The sequence below is a fragment of the Hippopotamus amphibius genome, chromosome 9 (genome assembly GCF_030028045.1).
Source record: "Hippopotamus amphibius kiboko isolate mHipAmp2 chromosome 9, mHipAmp2.hap2, whole genome shotgun sequence".
NCBI classification, from domain to species: Eukaryota; Metazoa; Chordata; class Mammalia; order Artiodactyla; family Hippopotamidae; genus Hippopotamus; species Hippopotamus amphibius.
In genome coordinates this window covers 31510468-31529944 of record NC_080194.1, presented here as the reverse complement: position 1 = coordinate 31529944, position 19477 = coordinate 31510468, and the positions used below count along the sequence as shown (strand labels likewise).

The 19477-nt window shown below is 46.5% G+C and overlaps 1 protein-coding gene across 10 annotated transcripts in view; it reads left to right on the top strand.

Moving 5' to 3' along the window:
* Window positions 1-19477, top strand: part of TEAD1 (TEA domain transcription factor 1) — a 257074-nt gene that overhangs the window by 203518 nt on the left and 34079 nt on the right. For all 10 annotated transcript variants that reach the window (XM_057747393.1, XM_057747390.1, XM_057747391.1 and 7 more), the window contains 2 exons: window positions 256-380; window positions 14830-15003. In XM_057747393.1, coding sequence (XP_057603376.1) covers window positions 256-380; window positions 14830-15003 — 299 coding nt within the window. The remainder of the gene's footprint in view (window positions 1-255; window positions 381-14829; window positions 15004-19477) is intronic.

Genomic DNA, 19477 nt, shown 5'->3' with positions numbered 1-19477 from the left:
ACAGCCCTTCACCTGAGCTGGCGCCTGCTTTAGGAAGAGCCACGTGTGTTGCGCTCCTCCAGCTGGCCGTGCCTCTGGGCTCCTCCGCCAGAACCCACCACCACCTGGCTCAGCTCCACCCCGGACTCTGGTGCACGGGCCTATTGGCCTTTCCTCCTGGGTCGTCCGTTTTGTAGGGCCCTGTCCCGGGGTTGGCCTGCAGCCCAAGGGGAGGCGAGCGGCCAGGTTTAAGGTGATGATCGATCGGTGTTTCAGGGTTTGAGCCTGCGTCAGCCCCAGCTCCCTCGGTCCCGGCCTGGCAGGGCCGCTCCATTGGCACAACCAAACTTCGCCTGGTGGAATTCTCAGCTTTCCTCGAACAGCAGCGAGACCCAGACTCGGTGAGTGTGCTCAGAGAGGTGTGTCGTAAACCCAGGATTTGCTCCTCTTGCCCTGCCCTCGGGCCTGACAAATAACCTGTGTGAAAGCAGACCGCACAGCCCTTCAATTAAGTAAAAAGGTATTTCTGTTGACAAATATGTGAAACTTTAGAGCTAAGTGGTTATGGGTGCTCTGCACTGCAGGCTCCAAGGACTGTTGGAGCTGAAGAGAAGGACCTTAACAGGCTCTTGCATTTGGTAAAAATATAACATTTTTTGAGCCCTGCCCTGTGGCTGGTACTATGCAAAGCTTATAGATGCGATCACATTTTACCCTCACAAAACCCCATAAGGATAAGTGCTGTCCGATACATGAGAAAACAGAGAGGTTAAGTCATTTCCCTATAGTCACACAGTCAATATCTGATGGATTAGAGATTCAAACTCATGTCTTTAAAATTCATTTAGCCATTATTCTATACTTCTTTTCAAAGCTGTATCTTCTCAAGGTAGCAAGTTGTTACCTTCTGAAGGAGAAGTAAGAGAGTAGTACTTTAGCAATTTGACGTAGAATGTGATACATTATAATACCATAAATACCAGTAACATTGGCATCTGGGCCCTTATTTGTCACTTTTCTGCCTTCCTATCTCTCCGCCCCATCTAGTGCCCCCATCCCACTGTTTCTCAGCCAGGTCCACCATTTCCCCTACATATGTCAGCCTCCCTTCTTTCCCACCCAACAAGCCCAAGACCCTTGCTTCACTCCCACTCCTTGGCTGTGAGTAGAGCGCTGCATCTGTGTGTGGGTGAGCCCGAGGCTAAAAACTGAAGAAATCATGAGTTTGTCTTTGGGATCTTTACCAACTCCTTTCCATATTCTGTACCTCACTCCACCCTGCTGATCTCAGGGGCTACCAGAAGCACACAGGTGCCATGTTCTCTGTGTGTTTGCCACGTGCTGTCATTCTGTCACCAGGAAAAAGCATCATGAATGAGTTCACCGTCTGTGGTGAATACCTCAGATACAAACAGCTGGAGGTGACCTCTCCGGGGAGTATTTGTACTTTGGCTCAGTGGAAAGCCTCTGATGGTAGGGTTGGGGAGATGCCATAGGCAAAGGGGTTTCCGCCAGCCGTCACCAGAGTGGAGAACCCCCTGACATTTCTGTCTATGAGGTGTGAATGCTGGGAGCTGGTGGAAAAATAAAGCCTGCTCCAGAATTGGGAAAAATGAAGAAAGAGATGTAGAGTAGGTCACTGGACCCATCGGGGCAGGTAAAGGGAAATGAGATTGTTGAGAACAGGGAAGAGAAGGCCACCTGGATCACTCCTCTCAAGTGTCTGGGTGGCTTTACAAGAAGTGTGATGCTGAGAGCTTAAATCCCTGTCTGTGGGAGCATTGAAATAAACAACCAAAAAGATTACCTTTGTGATTCTTTGTTCCCTCTTCTTTCTGAGAAGTGTAAATGGTTCTTTGGCTGAAAGCTGGGCTTGGGCCCAGATCGTGCTTCTGCTTTCTGTAACTAGTGTTTGTACTACACCTCATCGCTCACAGAGTACGTTGTCGTTGGTTGTTTCATTTTGTCTTCAATGTACTGGTGAAGTAGATTCTTTTTTCCCCCATTTTACAGGTGAAGAAACTGAGGCCCAGGCACTTTAAATCACTTAGGATATTTAGCCAATAAGCAGGAGGACCAGGAGTCCAGCTCTTCTGTTTCAGTATACTTTTTTAACTACTTTGAATTGTCACCACTTGTGAAGGCCTCTTGAATTGTATGTTTAGTCTGTGTATCTCCTGTGTGAGCAAATCTCTCTTTGCTTGTGATCATTTTTTAAGGAAGAGAACTCCAAGATATCGGGAAGCAAAAGCCCCAAGATGCTAGTTGTTATCCTTGTTAAAAGACTCAATATAATGTTTTATCTCTCTCTCACACACACACACAATTATTATTATTATTTTTTCAATTTAAAAAGCCTGTGGCAGCCCCCTCATTGTAAGTGTCCTCCTCAGTTAGGGCTCAGAATGCCCAGTTCCTCTTTTTCTTATTGGTGGTGTTAATTGGGCTTCACACTGTGAATCACTGACAGATTCATTCAGTCCATTCTATAAACATTTATGAGCACTTGCATGTTCAGGGCGCTGTATAGAGGAGGGGCCCGGTGCTGCACAGCCAGCCACCGACTCTGACCTTGTGGAGGGGGACGTCTAGTGGGGGAGGCACACAAGGAGATAGTCACACATGAGGTCACTGCCAAGTGCGGTCACTGCTAGGGAGGAAGAACATTGGATGCTCTGAGTGATGGACTGGGAACTGGACAGGCTTCGCTGAGGAAGCAGCCCTTATGCTGAGAGGCACAGGATCGATATGGGCAAGGAAGAGTGAGGGAGAAGAGCGTTCCAGAGATGACGACTCTGACATAGATAAAGCAGGAGGTGAAAGCTGGTGAATAGTTCAGAAAGGCAGGGCCCACCAGGTGCTTGGAATAGAGATGTATGTTTCATGTATGTTCAGGATTACACTTAGGAACCTGAATGGGAACTTCCCTAGTGGCGCAGTGGTTAAGAATCCTCCTGCCCATGCAGGGGACACTAGTTTGATCCCTGGTCTGGGAAGATCCCACATGTCGTGGAGCAACTAAGCCTGTGTGCCACAACTACTGAAGCCCATGCTCCTAGAGCCCGTGAGCCACAACAAGAGAAGCCACCACAGTGAGAAGCCCACGCATCTCAACGAAGAATAGCCTCTGCTCGCTGCAATTAGAGAAAGCCTGTGCTGCAACGAAGACCCAACACAGCCAATAAATAAATACATAAATAAACTGATTTATTTAAAAAAGAATCGGAATGGTTCAACTAGATTTGACCTTTTACTGATGAATGAACAGGTTTGGCTCTTTAGATTAGATTCCAACACATGACTTCAATGGCAACAAATGTGGTAAATTAGAGAGTGACTTTCCAGAGTAGCAGGGACTAAGGGAGACCGCCCTGGACTGAGGATTCAGCAGACTAGGCTCTCCTCTTGGCTTTGTTGCTCCTGAAGTGTGCCTTATGTCCTCTTGGGAGACAGTACCGGCAGAGAAGGGTTCAGACCTGACCACAGCCATTGACTAAATGATCTCTCCAAGCCTCTTCTGTAGAAAGAAATAGAATTACCTACCTCATAGGGCTGTGATAAGAATGAAAAAGAATCATACCGCACCAAGCTCGTTAATTATTTGTTTGGTTTTTGCCAGCACTGCCCATAGCTGCACGATTCCAGTGAGCCTAAGCCACTGAAAAGATGCAGGGGGAAATGTGTGTACTTGTCCATACGTAGACAAAGATTTGAAGAATCCAAAGTTGAATTTGTTTAGGACCCTTAATTGTCATTTTATTGGCTTAGTTATCAAATAAACATGCTTAATGTTTGATGTTAAATTTTAAGGATATATATCCAAATTTGTTGTACCAGGTGAATTTACTTTAGATGGCTGTAAGTTTTCCTATAGTTGGAAGTCTGAGAGCCAAGGAAACCATTCACATACTACACGTTTTTCAGTGTGACCTTGGACCTCAAGGGCCTTTACATATTCATTGTAACAGCACCTTGTTTGCAAAATAAAGCACATATTATATAATTTGAGAAGCTGGTGCTTGAGCCTTGTCAGAATGCTTTACCTAATCTTGTGTCTTCTCCATTTCAGTTAGGCAGCTCCCTTAGTCCCAGCTACTCTGGAAATTCACTCTTCAGTTTAGCACCTGTGTCTCCGTTGCCAGCACTAAAGATTCTTCACAGCTCTGCCAGTAGTAGTACTGGTGATAGCCAGCACTGTGCATTATCTCACCCAACCCTGTGACATAGCCTGCCCAGAGTTAGGCAGCCAGCCGATGCTGCAAATGGGATTCAGATCCAGGTCTGTCGATTCCACATCCTGAGACCTGTAACCAAAGGTTGTCGGGTCCATTTGTATCTGATGAGTACCTGTAGCCATAACCGACAAGGGGCTAAGGGAAGAATAATCCAGGGGATGAGCGCCCCCTGCTGGCTCTGCATCATGTGTAAACCAGACGTTTCTCCCAGTCGGTGGCTGTTTATGTTGGTGGCGAACCAGCAAGTCAGTCCCTCTGTTACCTTTGGCTCCACTAGAAGCTAAGAGAAAAACAGCAGAGGGTGAAGAAAGGAAGATCTAAAAAACAAAGACTATTTTAGAAGTGGTTAGTAATGCTTGAAAATACACTTTCTACAGGATTTCAGCGTTGCGTGTCAGAGGGCTGTGAGTGTTAAGTGCAAGATCCTCCACCCAGGGTGGGCTTTTTCAAAGGGCCTCGCCTGTAAGCAGAGCCCCGTTCCTGGAGACCTAAAGCGGCTGCTGCTGTAGAGAGATGAAAAGGCGGCCTTGATGAGCTATAAGCTGAATCCCGTTGTAAGTACGGAGTGGTTTTCCTGATGAAGCCTAGTGGGATCCCTCTGCCCACTCCCTGGGGCAGGGCAGGTTCCTCCAGCTGCCCCGCAGCTCAGCCACATCTTCCCAGGCAAAGACTGTGTGTTTAATGCCTACCGTGATCTGGATTCCAGAACAAGCAGGGCTGTGAGCAGAAAGAGAGTGTGTGAGTTCGTCACAGCCAGAGAAGGGCAAGCTTTGGGATGGAGAGGTTGGGGCAGGAGATTATTCTCTTTAGATTTTAAAGGAGCACTGTCTTGGGGGAGAAGAAAAATTCTATGATGTGGTGCAAGAACACACCTGACCAGGGAGGGCACACCTCAGCTCACTGTAGGAAACATCTCCACGAGTTACAGCCGGCATAACTGCGTGCCAAGCATTTGACGTGGTACTGTTCTTACATCCAGTCTCTCAGCAGCGGAATGGAGGTACATTATCAAGTTCCACTGCCAGGACGTGGCTGTGCTAAGGTTTGGCTCCACTTTGTATTCCTTTTTTTTTTTTTTAATTTATCTATTTATTGGCTGTGTTGAGTCTTCATTGCTGTGTGCAGGCTTTCTCTAGTTGCAGCGAGTGGGGCTACTCTTTATTGCAGAGGCTTCTCTTGTTGCAGAGCATGGGCTCTAGGGCGCGTGGGCTTCCATAGTTGTGGCACGCTTAGTTGCTCTGCGGCATGTGGGATCTTCCCAGACCAGGGATCGAACCCATGTCCCCTGCATGGGCAGGCGAATTCTTAACCACTGTGCCACCAGGGAAGCCCCCCACTTGGTATTCTTAACCATGTCACTGTACTTTTGAAGAAATTTAAAAATTACTCAAACGTAAAAACAGCTGCCCTTCAAAGTCTCAGCTCCCGAAGCACAGGGCCCTTCACACTGGGGCAGCCAGTGCGGGAAGGTGATAGGAACATGTGGAGAAAGAAAAGTAAGGACACTTGATTTGGGCTCTGCAGGAGGAGGGGATACCTGAACGGTGTCCCGGCTTAGGTGATGGCAGTTGCTCAATCAGAAGACTGAGTTTTGCCACCTGGAGTGACCTGGCCGCTTGTCTATATTTCTCAGTGGCTGGAACAGCCTAAAAGCAAGGGACTTCTGGATGTGGGGAGTGAGTCAGCAGTCTTCACAGCCCGAGGGAGCCTGAGTTCTCCCCTTTGGGGGAGTCTTGCACTCAGGTTCTGCAAATACATTCTGCTGATAACCGGACTCTGCCATACAGGTAGTTGGTTAAACGTGGGCCCGAGGATGATTTCATGTTTTTATATAGCTTCCTTCAAAGGCCGAAATTCCTTTGTCAGATCTCACAGATCCTGACTTCGGTTTGGAAAATATGACCAGTGCAACTCTAAGGAAACAGGACATTGATGAGGGCCATGGCAGAAAGAAGAGTCGGATAGTTTACATGGGGATTTGATTGGAGAGGTAAGATCAGAAGCAGGGTTTAGATTCCAGATTGCCAGGAGGATCCTCACCTGTATCCTGGACAGAGTGGAAGAGGGCAGGTTTTCTCTGGAGAAGCTTCCAAGTCCTGCAGTGCCTGCTAAGGCGGTTGCTGCATCTCAGAGCAGGGTCATGTGTTCATGGGAAACAGCTCGTTGGGGGAGATTTGGTTTCTCATCCTTCAGAAAAGAGACTCTCTCCCCTAGTTCATGGCTTGTGTATGGATCTCATTAATAGTTAACCTGCATGCTAGCAGCTGTGTAGCTCCCTAAGGCTCACACAGAACTGTCATGTTTACTGTTTCATTTGACCTCATATTGACTTGTGAGATGAGCAGGCCAGGTATCATCTCTGTTTTCAGATGAAGATACCATGGCCCAGAAGGGTTAAGCAACTTGCCGCAGGCCACACAGCTCAGAAATAACAGAGCCTGGATTCTAACCTGTGTGTTCTTAATGTACACATCACGTATTTGAATAAATGATCAGAAAGCACATTTGGCCTTTCAGGTCCTCAGAGCAGGGCTGCAGCGGGTCTGATGGTTGGCAGTGCCCAATGTTTATGTTTCTCCCTGCTTTTTCTCATATATGTTACCACGCGTGGTCTTCCAGTAGGACGTGGGAGGTGGGGTGTTCTCCAGTGCTGCAGGTGACAGGTCACTGTGGTGGGGCGTGGCCTCTCCCACCCTGTCCTGCATGACTGCTGAGCTGTCCGGTCAGCTCATCCACACCAGCCGCACCCTCTCGTAGCAGCCGTGGGTGGTTTACTCTCTGTATCTGAGCGCCTCTGGACGCTCACCCTCTTTATTCATGACCGTTTGGGGATGAGGCAATTGAAAGCATCTGGAAATCTGAGCTTTATAGACATTTCACAGAGGCCTAGCCAGGCTCCATCTGCTTTCCTTGGCAGGTCAGCACCCCCCACCCCCTGCCTGCCTTCTTGGTCGCTGTCCCTGTACTCAGCCAGTGGGCTTTAACAGCTGCACTTCTGTGGGGAAGACTCACTTCTTTCTAAGAAAACAGCAGTGGCTCCATGGAAATGGTGGTGGAAGTGGGAGGTGGGGATGAGTGTGGTGCATCCTGGTGTGAGATCCAGGAAGGAAGGACTTCTTTGTTCATTGTTTCTTGTTTTCCATGATGTTTCTCTCTGGGAAGAGTACAGGGAAGGGAGGAAGCAGCACTTGGGGGCCAAGTAGCCAGAACAGGGCTGATGCCTCTGAGCAGGAAGCAGAGGAGAGAGCCTGCTGGAATGTGAGCCCCGGCCAGCCCCTCCTCCCAGGGGCTGAAGATGCAGGTCCCTTTCCTTGGCTGGGTCCTGCAAGCACTGCCTGTCCCTGCAGGGCCTAGGGGCCATCACAGGTTGCCCAGGCTGTGCTGGGGGTGTCTGAGCAGATTGTCCAGGCAGGAACATAACAGGAAGCAAATATAGGTGATTTGTCCTTGTTCTGTTTCAACGTGTACATAGCATCCCTTGACATGAGTTATTTGTCTTGGTTTCTTTAAATTCCTAAGTGGATTATAATTTTTCTCCTGGTATTATTTGACAGCAGTCATTTTTCAAGGTTTTACTGCATTCTTCAAATACTTGGAATTTTTGGAACACGCTTAGGGAAAGACCGCCATCTTCAGGTCAGATCATGTAGTGCAGCGCTAGAGTGCATGTATTTAGCTGCCCTTTCAAAAAAAAAAAGAGAGAGAAAAGAAAATTAAACCCCAATTTAAGTTTAATTTTAAGCCTCTTTGGGAGTCGCTTGTTCAGGTTTGTCTCATCTGCAGTAATGGGCAACCTCCTAGGCTGTCCCAGACCCACTTGCGAGGACAGACTTTGCGTTCTTCACTGAGGTGCCTGGGGAGATTCAGGGCCCACATCCCTCAAGGCCTCGGTGCTCATCCCCGCACCCCGGCCTCAGCTACCCTCCAGTGAGTACCTGATGGCCAGTGTCAAAACAGTAGGAATCACCCATGTGTCTGAAGCTTTCCTTTCTTAATTTCTGCTTTAAATTTTAGTATTTCCATTTCGTTGCTGTCAGAGGAACAGCCGTAATTGCAGATAATCTTGCTCAAAGTACAGAAACATGGTGATTATTGGGGGAAATAATAGCAATAATAATAATAATAACCAATTACCCGCTATGCACAGCGTTGTGGATTTCCACGTGTGGTCTCCTCTAAGCCTCGTGACTCCCCTTCGAGACAGGTCCTGTTATTTTCCCTGCGTTAGGGATGTGGAGGGGGCTGAGAGCGCCCCTCCCAGATGACTCAGCTAGGAAGCGGTGCGGCGCCAGGATTCAGACCCAGACCCTGTCTGACTCCCAAGTCCGGTGCTCAGCCCTCCTCCCCTGCAGCCTCCGTAAGCAGCAGAGAGGAGGAGATGCAGAGACTGGGAAGGAGAGTGACCTCTTCAAACAGCTTTTCCGGAGGGGGACGGTCCTTTGCTAATCCCCCAGGGCAGCTAAATAGCCCTTTGCAAGTCACGTTGTGGAGCTTTTAGGGTTACATTTACCTTTATCACTGTTTACAGCTGCTGTGAAGAGTAACTGGGGGGATTATAGCAATAAAAAGAGAAAATGAGCATTTCCCCACGTCAAAATAGAAATCTCTGTGTTAAGATTGTGTCAGGGGCTGCTGAGCTGCGGGACGTCTCAGTTCAGGTAGGATCGTGCTGGTGCAACATCAGTCTTCCTGGTGAACCCTGCAGGCAGACTGGGGTCCAATCTCCTGCTCAGTCTTTCTGAGAATTTGAGCCGGAGGAAGGCTCTGTGATCTGACCAAGTTCCTTTTGGTCCAGGGAACTTGCGGCCAACTAGAATAAACATCCTGAAGCATGACTCTTTGTGTTTTTGTTTCCCTTTATAGTTCTTTCCTCACAAAACTCTGTGATGGTTCAAGATAGTTTTGGATCGGCTGCTTATTTAATTTCATAAAGTAATGGATATACTTTGCATATAAACCAAATCAAACCCCACGCATGGCCCACAAGGAAAAGCAGCCATCCCCTGCCCCCCTACCCCCATTCTAGCCCTAGTCTCCCACCCCCCCAGTCCTACTCCTTAGGGACAGCTGCTCGCAGCCTTTCATGCCTTGCTTTGTATATTATCTCCGTATTTCTAAGCAACATGCCTATACTGTGTGTCTCAGTCCATCACTGTTAGACATCATCTGTTGACTTCTTGCTATGGAAGACCAGGACATAGCTCTCTGAATTTAGCACATGTCCTCCCCCCCACCCTCCACCTCCACCCCCACCCCTCTAATATGGTTATCTCACCATTTTTGGTTTCATGAACACTCCATATTTATATTACAAACATGTGTAAATTCTGTACACAGCACGGTTAATGTGCCGTGTGTTCGAATCACTTTCTTGATGGCAAAAACGTGTTTTTTCTAAGTGTGTCATTGCCTTTTTATTTGTTCAGGTCTTATATACCTACACAAATTCGTGCTCCCCATTTCTAACAGATGTCTCAAAGTCTTCTCCAGATGGTCAGCTAAGTCAGGGAACCTCTAGTCCCTTGAGGAGCCCGCCAGCTCCTTGTCCTCCCTGCACTGGTTGCCGTCCAGGTCCGCAGGCCAGCTGTGGGCCGGCGTGTTCCTTTCACCTCTCTTCTCGGTTCCGTGCGGCCTCCCTCATTTCATAAGACTGTATCCTCCTATTGCTCCCTGAGAATAGTTGCAAGGAAGGTCAATTTTCTGAAAGCTGACAAATCTGAAAGTGTGTCCTATGCTCACATGTGATGGATAACTTGGGTTTCATCATGATTTTCACCTTAGGCTTGTGAAACTTTGTTCACCTTTTTTCAAGGCGAATTCTACATATGTTCTCCTTGCTAAGGAATAACACTGTATGTTTAGTGCTGGAGCATGTGACCATCCATATTTAAAGAGCAGGTAGATGCTGATTTAAATCTTGTGATGTACAGGAGAGGGGGTGTTGACGGTCCTTCATCCCAGCCTTCTCTCTGGGAATCCTTGAGAACATATATTTAATGGGCAGCCGATGCTTCTGACTATGGAGGCAGTATGTTGGCCCACACGGTCACTCTGTCGGTGCTTTGAAGAGAGGCACTTTGTACTGTTAGCTCGTGGGTTCCCTGGGCCCAGCACGGTGCCTGGTATATAGTGGACCTTCGGTGTGCTGGTTTGTTCCAGTGAAATCCATAGAAGAAATATGCAGAGTGAGTACCTTTTCTGTTGTCCTCATTGATATGTTGATAATCAGCATGTCTACTGAGCGCCCAGGAGACTTGCTTGTGATTGAAGAAGCCAGTGTTAACCTCTGTTTTGGATACCAAGGAAATTTGGTTTTAGGCTTTGGTAGACTAGACATGACTCACTGACATCACCCTATTTCTGCTTGTACATCTCCCCCAGGTACTTGGGATTGGTGGTGGTGGTGGTTATTTTTGTAAATATTTGTTCTCTGCCATATAGGATAGAACTGCCCTTTTTGGTTTCATGTTCCGCCTTTAGTTTTGGAGAAACCACCACTGCTGGAAGGAAAATGGGATTTATTTGGGAAGGAAGGAGGGAAGTGAGATACCCACCCTAGCCTTCTTCCCTTATAAGGAGAACTGGCAGGGTGGGTGGTAGAGCCTCACCAAATAGTTTTGGGGGTTTTAACTTCATTAAAACTTGAACCCAAACATATCAGGTAGATGTCTTCTTCTCAGCCTTCTAGATTTGGGGGCAGAGGGATTCCTCACCTAGCCAGGTTGAATTAAGGAGAGAGGGAGGTCTGTTTGTCCCACTGCTGTGGCCTCCAGGGTGCCTTCTTTAGTCCTTTGTATTGTTAGAAACAAAGTCACCTCTTGGCAGGAATAAAGTGACTCAGATGCCAACAATCAGAGTTTGGTTTCAAGTCACCAGCCTTGGAGAGGCAGTGCCCGATTTCCTTTGGCAAAGACAGCCTGCCCATTCTCAGTTCATTTCAGCCGCTTGGGCGCAAAGGTAACCTCCTCAAAATAGAAACCTTTGAAGACTCTAAGATGCATCTGTGAATAATTTCGTTTGTCCCGAATTCTAATTTCATTTCTCAGAATTTTGAAAATGCTATTCAACTTTTTTCTCAAATCAACTTGCAGAAAAAGTAGATCTAAGTTAGAAGGATCTAGGCATTTATATTTTCTTCTGGAGACAGTGTGGTTGATGTTTGCAGCAAATGCATGGGCTGGCATTGATAGATCCAAATTTTATTCTTAACTTCAGGACTATTCCTGGATGTGTGACCTCAGGCAAATCTGTTCATCTCTGAGCTTCTGTTTCCTCATCTGTAAAAATGATTTTAATAAAATCTGCCTACAGTGTCATTGTGAGGCAAGGATTACCTGAGGTCACATATATAGAAAGTACATTGTACAAACACTGAATGGACACGATTCTCTCTCTTCCTGCAGACACAGGTGAGAGGCCCACACCCTGAGCGGCTTGTGATGAGCGGGCCATAATCAAGGATCTGAGCAGTCGCGCAGCTTTACAGCTTGCTCCCAGCTCTTGGCTTACTTGTGTTTATTTTTTCTTTGCTAGGCAGGAGGGATAACTAAAGCAGGAAAGTTCTTTTGCTTCTACTCAGGATCTAGTTAATCTCACATAATAAACCGAAACAGTAGTAATCTTAGCAGCTACGATTTATTGAACATTTCTTGTAGGCTAGGCCCTACACCAAGCATCCTCTGTGCATTGTTTCCTTTACTCTTCCAACCTGTTCTTGTATGACAGTCATATAGCCCCATTGTACATATGAGAAAACTGGGATTACAAGTTCTTGTCTGGCTTCAGAGTGCTTTGCACTCAGCACCTTGATTTTCATCTGTACGTACGTGTCCCCAGTGAACAATGGTAAGTTTTACCCTCTGTCCACCTTCCTGATCTCTGACACCTGGAGGTCTGGGCTGCCGTCCCTGAGTTCCACCAGGCTTAACTTCACCCCAGCTCTGACCTGGCCTGTGGGGGCTGGTGAGGCAGAAGAGCTGGGAGTGAGGTGCGCTCAGCAGAGAGACTCAGATTCTATTCACAGGTATCCCCAAGGCTCTGCTTGTATTCCATTCTTTCCCGTAAACTCGCTGCCTACAGACGGCACAAGAAACGACAGAAAAACGGTGCCTCTCCAAGTCGGGGAGGGCTGGTAGCTTGCTGCACGCAGGCGTTGTGTAATAAGGGTTGGGTGATGGACACGCAGACAGCCAGTTGTCTGGATAATGAAGGAACAGCGCCTTTTCGCCCTCTGCTCCTGTACTGGTAACAAGAGGACCACCAGAGGGGCCAGGCACGAGACAGCGCCTTTTCGCCCTCTGCTCCTGTACTGGTAACAAGAGGACCACCAGAGGGGCCAGGCACGAGACAGCGCCTTCTCATGCCCCTCCTGATCTCTGAGGGCCTCGCACCAGTGTCTGTGCTCCCAGTTCCACCTGTGCTGTTTTTCCTCCTCCTACCCGCTCATGAGACTGGAAGTGCCTTAGCAGCAGTGCCCTCTACATTTCTGCCAGCTTTGGTTTGCTTATATTGAAAAGATGATATGACAACATTTGAGAAAATTTTAGAAAGATCAGAGGCACTTCACCCCTCCCTATAACCTCACCTGCCTAAGACGACAATGCCTTCTACTTTATTTTAAAAGCTTTCTTCCAGCACAGCATATTCTGTTCCTGCAGGGCCGCATCCAGGTCTCAGTCTATCCTGACATCCACCAGGCAGCTGGCACAGAGGCTGGGTCCACGTCAAAGCCTGACATTCCTCTTTTTCATTTCACCTGATACCTTTTAGGGTTCTGGAAGCCTTGGTAAAGATAGCACTCGGATGTTGAGCAGGAGAGGGGCTTAGCCCTCTCCCAGAAGGTGCTGGGCCCTGGCCACACTGCCTGTATGTGCAGTGCCGTGGACAGCTGGCATGAGATGGGGAATTGGGCCTCCTGCCCTTCTGCGTTGTCGCCAGAGATCCACAGCAGGGGTAGCAGGTCATGGGTGTAAACCAGCACTCCCTTGGGATGTATTTACAGAGTTTTGTGACCAAACGAGTTTGGGAAACTTTGGGCTATAGAAAGTTAAACAATATTTGTCTACCATGGTGCTTTTAACAAGCTGTATTCAGATGAACCTCAAAGGAGAGAGGTTTTATGAGACATAATAGTGGCTAATATTTATTGAGTGTCTACTGTTTGTTGAATGGAGGAGCTCCAGTAAGCTCTTAATATGCAGTACTTCATGTAAACCCTGTAGCACCCTCGGGAGGTTGGTGCCATCACTGTCCCCATGTGGGAGGCTGGGGGTACCTATGTCAGAGCTGATTGGCAAGGGGCACAAAGTTTGGTGCTGGAGCAGGCTGAGCCCAGACTTCCATCTCTCAGCCAGCACGCAGTACTGCTGGCGAGTAGCTCAGAGCAGCCTTCTTTTATTTGGGACTCCTCATTCCCTGTGGGACTAGTACTCAGGAGGACTCTAGGTGGAGAAATGCCAGTGTAAACTTGAAAAGTGAATAGGGACTGCTGGGCTAATAGTGACATGGGTTTCTCTTATAAACCCTGTTGAGTTCTGAGCTCCCTGGAATCCCTGCTCCGCAGACGTCTTTGTGTCACGTTAGGCTGGTCTTACTTCCTGTTTAGCAGGACAGGCAGGCATGGGGGTTCTGGAGTATAGAGTTTAGGCCAGTGGTTCCCCAGTTTGGCTGCATGTTGAAATTCATCAAGGGAGCATTAAACGTTACTGATGCCTGGCCTCATTCTCAGAGAGGCCAGTGTGGCCTGCGTGGGACCCAGGCGCTGGTGATTTCTAAATGCTCCTTGGTGATTCTGCTGCAGCCTGGTTGAGAACCAGTGGTTTGCCACACTCCTTTGTAGTCCAATTACCATATTTTATACCAAAGCAAGAAGAAAGTGTTTCCATTTGTTACTTAAATGACTTAACAGGGTCTTGATAGGTTCTTTTTTTTATGAATGAGTGACTGGTGTTCTGTTTTTTACTGGTCCCATATAGCCTTGCACCGTGAATCCTCTCCATGATCTATACCCATGACTCTAACTTTGCACTGACAGTCACATATTGACCAGCCCTTATGCAGAAGTTTTAGGTTGGTTACTAAGGGGACTGTGGAGAGAGACAGCTCTCTTATTCCTGCTGGAAGAAGTAGGTGGGTACTGTTGTTCAGAGCACGGCATTCATGCCACTGGTAGGGGAGCTGGAGTGACAAGTGCATTCTGGGTGATGGCATTAGCTGACCACACCCATACTTCTTATGGGCTTACACTGTAAATAATGGGCTCCAAAGGGGGTCACTGTCATTTTCAGTTGAGTCAGGTGAAACTGGGTAACAGAATTGTTTCTAGGTTCAGTAGTTGGGTAACTTAAGTTGTTGATTCCTACTCTGTCTACATAAAGACTTTTTTAGGCATTTGGGAAAATATATGCCCTTGTCAATAATAGACAATGATTGTTTTAACCCTAAGCTATAATGGCTTTTCTTAATATCTTCCATCTTTTCAAAGGCACAGACCCGAGGCTATTCAAGGCGGAAAATCCAGGATTTTGAGACTACACTCTTTATGCAGTTCAAGATGAATGTGTCCCAGGTTGATCAAAGGGTTTGTAATGGGAATGTTTCTGTTGGTTTCTTACAGTACAACAAACACCTCTTCGTGCACATTGGGCATGCCAACCATTCTTACAGTGACCCATTGCTCGAATCAGTGGACATTCGTCAGATTTATGACAAATTTCCTGAAAAGAAAGGTGGCTTAAAGGAACTGTTTGGAAAGGGCCCTCAAAATGCCTTCTTCCTCGTAAAATTCTGGGTGAGTAAGACCTTGCTGTGATTTCAGCGGTTTTTGTCTGAATAGCCGCCTCCCACATGTGAGGGCAGAGCGGCACGGTGGCTGTGGCTTCCCGCGGACTGATCTGCAGGACGGCCACGGGATCACAGACGCACGCCCGTGGGCCGTCCTCCTGCCGGCCCAGGCGGCATCTGCTGTCCCTGCCAAAGAGAGACAGGTGGCCCCGTGGGCTTCAGGGCTCACTCACGCAATGACGAGAAACTTCACAGATGGCTGGAGTCACAGTGGCAGACGTGAGCCTCTAGACCCTCTTTCTGTTTGTTCTCATTCCATTAAGCAGAGCGACCTATAAATTCCACTGGTGCGTAGGTCCGGAGGCATAGACGGGGCTTGGGTAGAGATAAAGACATGCTTCAAGATTTTATAGGTGTCAGAGAGAATACAAAATGGCTTTGCACAGCAGGTGCCTCACCTGTGCTTTAAAACACCAAGGGCACATCCGCCCGGCAGCTGGGGCTTGTTGCTGTCCCTCAGCCTCTGAGCAGAGCTTTGCTGTCCCCTCTCTGCTGGTCGGGCCCGGGCCCGGGGACTGCTGTCGGGCCAGGGATAGATGTCCCAGCAGGCGTACGGGTGATGTGTGTGCACCGGAGGCTTAGCCCAGAGGACCTGCTGGCACTGAGCATTTATAACTCCTTGGACTTGACGAGAATAAAAGAAAATGGCTTCAAATGTTTGCTCTTCTTAGCATGGCTTTAAAAGCCCTTAAAGGAGCTGGTTCCAGGTGTTCTCCTTGCGGTCCATCCTACAGCCAGCCTTCGTGTGTGTCTGGATGGACTTTTTACACTTTTTCTCCTTTCCCTCCTGCTTCTGAGACGGTGGTTTCTTTATTATAGCATCTCCCTCACTTAAACAAACTGCTGATTTTTCTTTTAGTCCTCTCGCGTTTGGTGGTTACTCAGTCCCCATGCGGGGTCATAATCATTTGGATGTGTGTCCCACTGCTCTCTGGACTCGACTGCCTCCGGGCACCTTATTCGTAATGGTGGCTACACTGACTGAGTGTCTGCTCTGGGCTGGGCGCTGCGCTCACGCGTTACATGCATTTTATCCAGTCCTCCCAGCGTTAAGTGGAATTTGCCTCATAGCCAACGAAGAAAACAGAGACCCAGCGATTACAAAGGACAGGCTGCACCAGGGTGGGGACCTGGGGCTTGAAATCAGATCGCTTTGACTAAAGTGCCTGTTATTTCCTGGCTGTGTCACGCCCCCTGGACCCTGCCCACAGGGTCTGTCCATCACTTTTCATATCTCCAAAGCGAAGCAACTGCCTGGCACCAGAAACTCAACAAATGGGAGAAACAAACAGATGAGCCAATGAAAAATTCATGTTTTAAATTCCTTGGGAGGAAATTTACATATTAAATTTAATTTGCGGGGTTTTTTGTTGTTGTTTTTTTTAATCCTTGCATAGTAACTGGGTGTCATTTGTCATGCTTCCGTATTGAATTTGGATTGTGGAAGTAGCCTTCTACTGAAATTAATGTTCTCGAGATCAGTAATACATGTGGACACCCTGAAAAAGCAGTAACAGTCACTTCCTTTTTCTAAATGAGTGGTTGCCACCTAGGGACTTGAATGGCGGTTGGGGGTCAGATGTTACATGGGAACACAGCAGTTTTCAAAGTGTAGCCTATGGATCCCTAGGGAGTTCCTCAGTAGCCTTTCAGTGGGTCGACAAGGTCAAAACTATTTTCATTATGACACTGAGATGTTATTTTCCCTTTGAACTCGGCTGACGTGCACACTGATGGTTCAAATGTAATAGGGTAAAACTGCCGAAGCCTTGGATCGATCCGGCTGGGTTGCATGCACAGTTTAAATTTTAAAAACAGAACCAGTCACTCAAGAATGTCCTTTATGAGGTTTATTACATCTTGGACCTAGAGTACACAATGAAAATAAATACAATGAGCCTGCCTGCTACATCAAGGAGAACAACTGATAATATTTGTTGCCAAAGATAAAATTCGAGCTTTCAAGTAAAAATAAGAACGTTGGAAAACTTGTATCTACTTTGGTGAATTTGACAGCTTCCCAATACTTAAAAGACTTTTCTGATGAGATCTACAGTCATATTAGCAAATGTGATTTTTTTTTTTGATACTGTGTCAGATAAACCAATGGATTTTAATGTAACAGAGTATGAAAAGCTCATTGATATGGTTTCAAACTCCACACTGCAGCTAACCTTTAAAAACTACTGCTTGTCAAATTTTGCTGTAGTGTCAAAGAAAAGTGGCCACAATCATCTGAAGAGCCTATTAAAACATTCTTCCCTTTTCCAGCCACCTATTTGTGTGAGGCTGGATTTTCTTCATGTACTTCAACCAAAAGTTGGAAGTACAAATCATGACAAATTGAATTTAGAAGCAGCTATGACAATCTAGGTATTTTCCATTAAGCCACATACTAAGTAGATTTGCAAAATGTAAAGCAGTGCTACCCTTCTTACTAATTTGTGTTTGTTTCTTAAAATATAGGTGTGTAATTTTAAAAAGATGTGTGTTACCATACCGTGAGCTTCATATTATTTTTAAAGTAGGTAATAAATATTTTTAAATTTTCTCAGTTTAAATTTCCAATACAGAAAATACAGATAGCTGTAACCTACAGAAACAAAAGCTCTTTGAGGTCCTCAATAAATCTTAAGAGTGGAAAGGGGGTCCTAAGATCAAAAAGTTTGAGAGTCACTATTGTGAAGGATATAGAAAGAGGCTGTTCTACCCAAATGAATTAAAATTAATCAGAAGTTGTAGGATAAGATGAAAATAAACCATTTTCAATGCTTTCAAATTATACAGTATTGGTTTTTAATAATGATAAGATTTCTTATAATTAGCATGTTGTTTGACTATAAAGTGGAATGGAAACTATTAGAAAGTTGTTTTTGTTTTTGCTTCCAGAATTTTCCATTATACACAGGGGATGATCTTAATAAATGCTTTCAGTGATGGGGCCCTTCAGTCATGAATCCGTAAATCATGAAGTCTAGATTTGCAGATGTTTAGAGTGTGGTGGCTAGTATGAAATGCTCAGATTTAGAAACAATTACTCCGAGATTAGATATTAGTTTATTAAATTAAGATTTGCAGAATTAAAATTGGGCTCTTCTGTGAATATGATGGAAGACATCACTCCTTCAGTGTAATTGTTAGCAGCACTTAGCCTTTATGAAGAACTTTAGTGCTAACTATGTTAGAATAAATGAGGGAAAGCAGTTTGAATTAGGTTTACAGTTTGCCGCAACTTGAAATCTCATTGGCTTTCCTCTGATGACTCAGCCGGAATTACACTTAGACTCTCTATCCTTGAATGTCAGTAGCTGTTTCCAGTGGGTGTTTCTTAAGTAGGCTTAACCTTCCCTTTGAGATATCTTTCACATTAGCAATTTGCTTTGCAGATTTTCATTTTTGTGTGAATTCAGTACATTTCAGCAGAGGTCCTATCCTCACATCTTCTTTCTTCTCCTCCCTTTTTCCTCCTTCTCAAAGTGCCTGCAGTCTCTAGGTTGTCACCATCAGGCTGACTTAGTTTGGTCATATGATTGTTCCATGTGCAACCTGGGCTCAGTCGGGCTAGACCAGCTCAGGAGGAGTTTGCTGTGGGAGAAATACTGAGTCCCCCTGAAGTACCTGCACTTACACCCAAGCTGGGGCCCCAGCTCCTTGCCAGTGGACATTGAGGTGACGGGATGGCAGTGAGCCATGCAGCAGCCACCCCACTGGCTTCAGGGTGGAAGACTGACTGGCACCCCAGGGATCCGGCGCCAAATGGCAGAGCCATGGTGGCCAGTGTGGGTGCCCCTCCACCCTGTGAGCCTTATAATCTCTTATGCCTTAATGGTGTGCAACACACAAGGGCCCCTGTGAATGGCTGTGCATCTGGGGTGATCTTTTTTTTTTTTTAAGAGCCTTCTTGAGGCATTTATATACCATAACACTTACTCATTTTCAGCGTAAAATTCAGTGATACTTAGAAAAATTTACAAAGTTTTGTGTTCATCATCACTCGTAAATTTTAGAATATTTTTATCATTTTAAAAAGATGCCCTTGTACCTCAAAAACTGGCACAACAGTGTAAAGCAATTATATTCCAATAAAGAGCTTAAAAAGAAAAGATGCCCTGTGCCCATCTGCAGTCAGTCTCTATTCCCACTCCCAGACAACTGCTAATCCACTTACTGCCTGCACAGATTTGCCTTTTGTGGACATATCCTGTAAATGGAATCAGTCAACGTGTGGTTATTGGCATCTGACTTCTTTCACTTTCAGTGTCTTTGTAGCCTGAGTCGTAGTTCACTGCTTTCTGTGATACTATCCCACTGTGTGCATAGACCACATTTTAGCTATCCATGCGCTAGTTGATAGACTTGTGGATTGTTGCCACTTTAGGCTTTTATAAATAGTTCTGCTTTGAGGTCTTTGCGGACAGGTC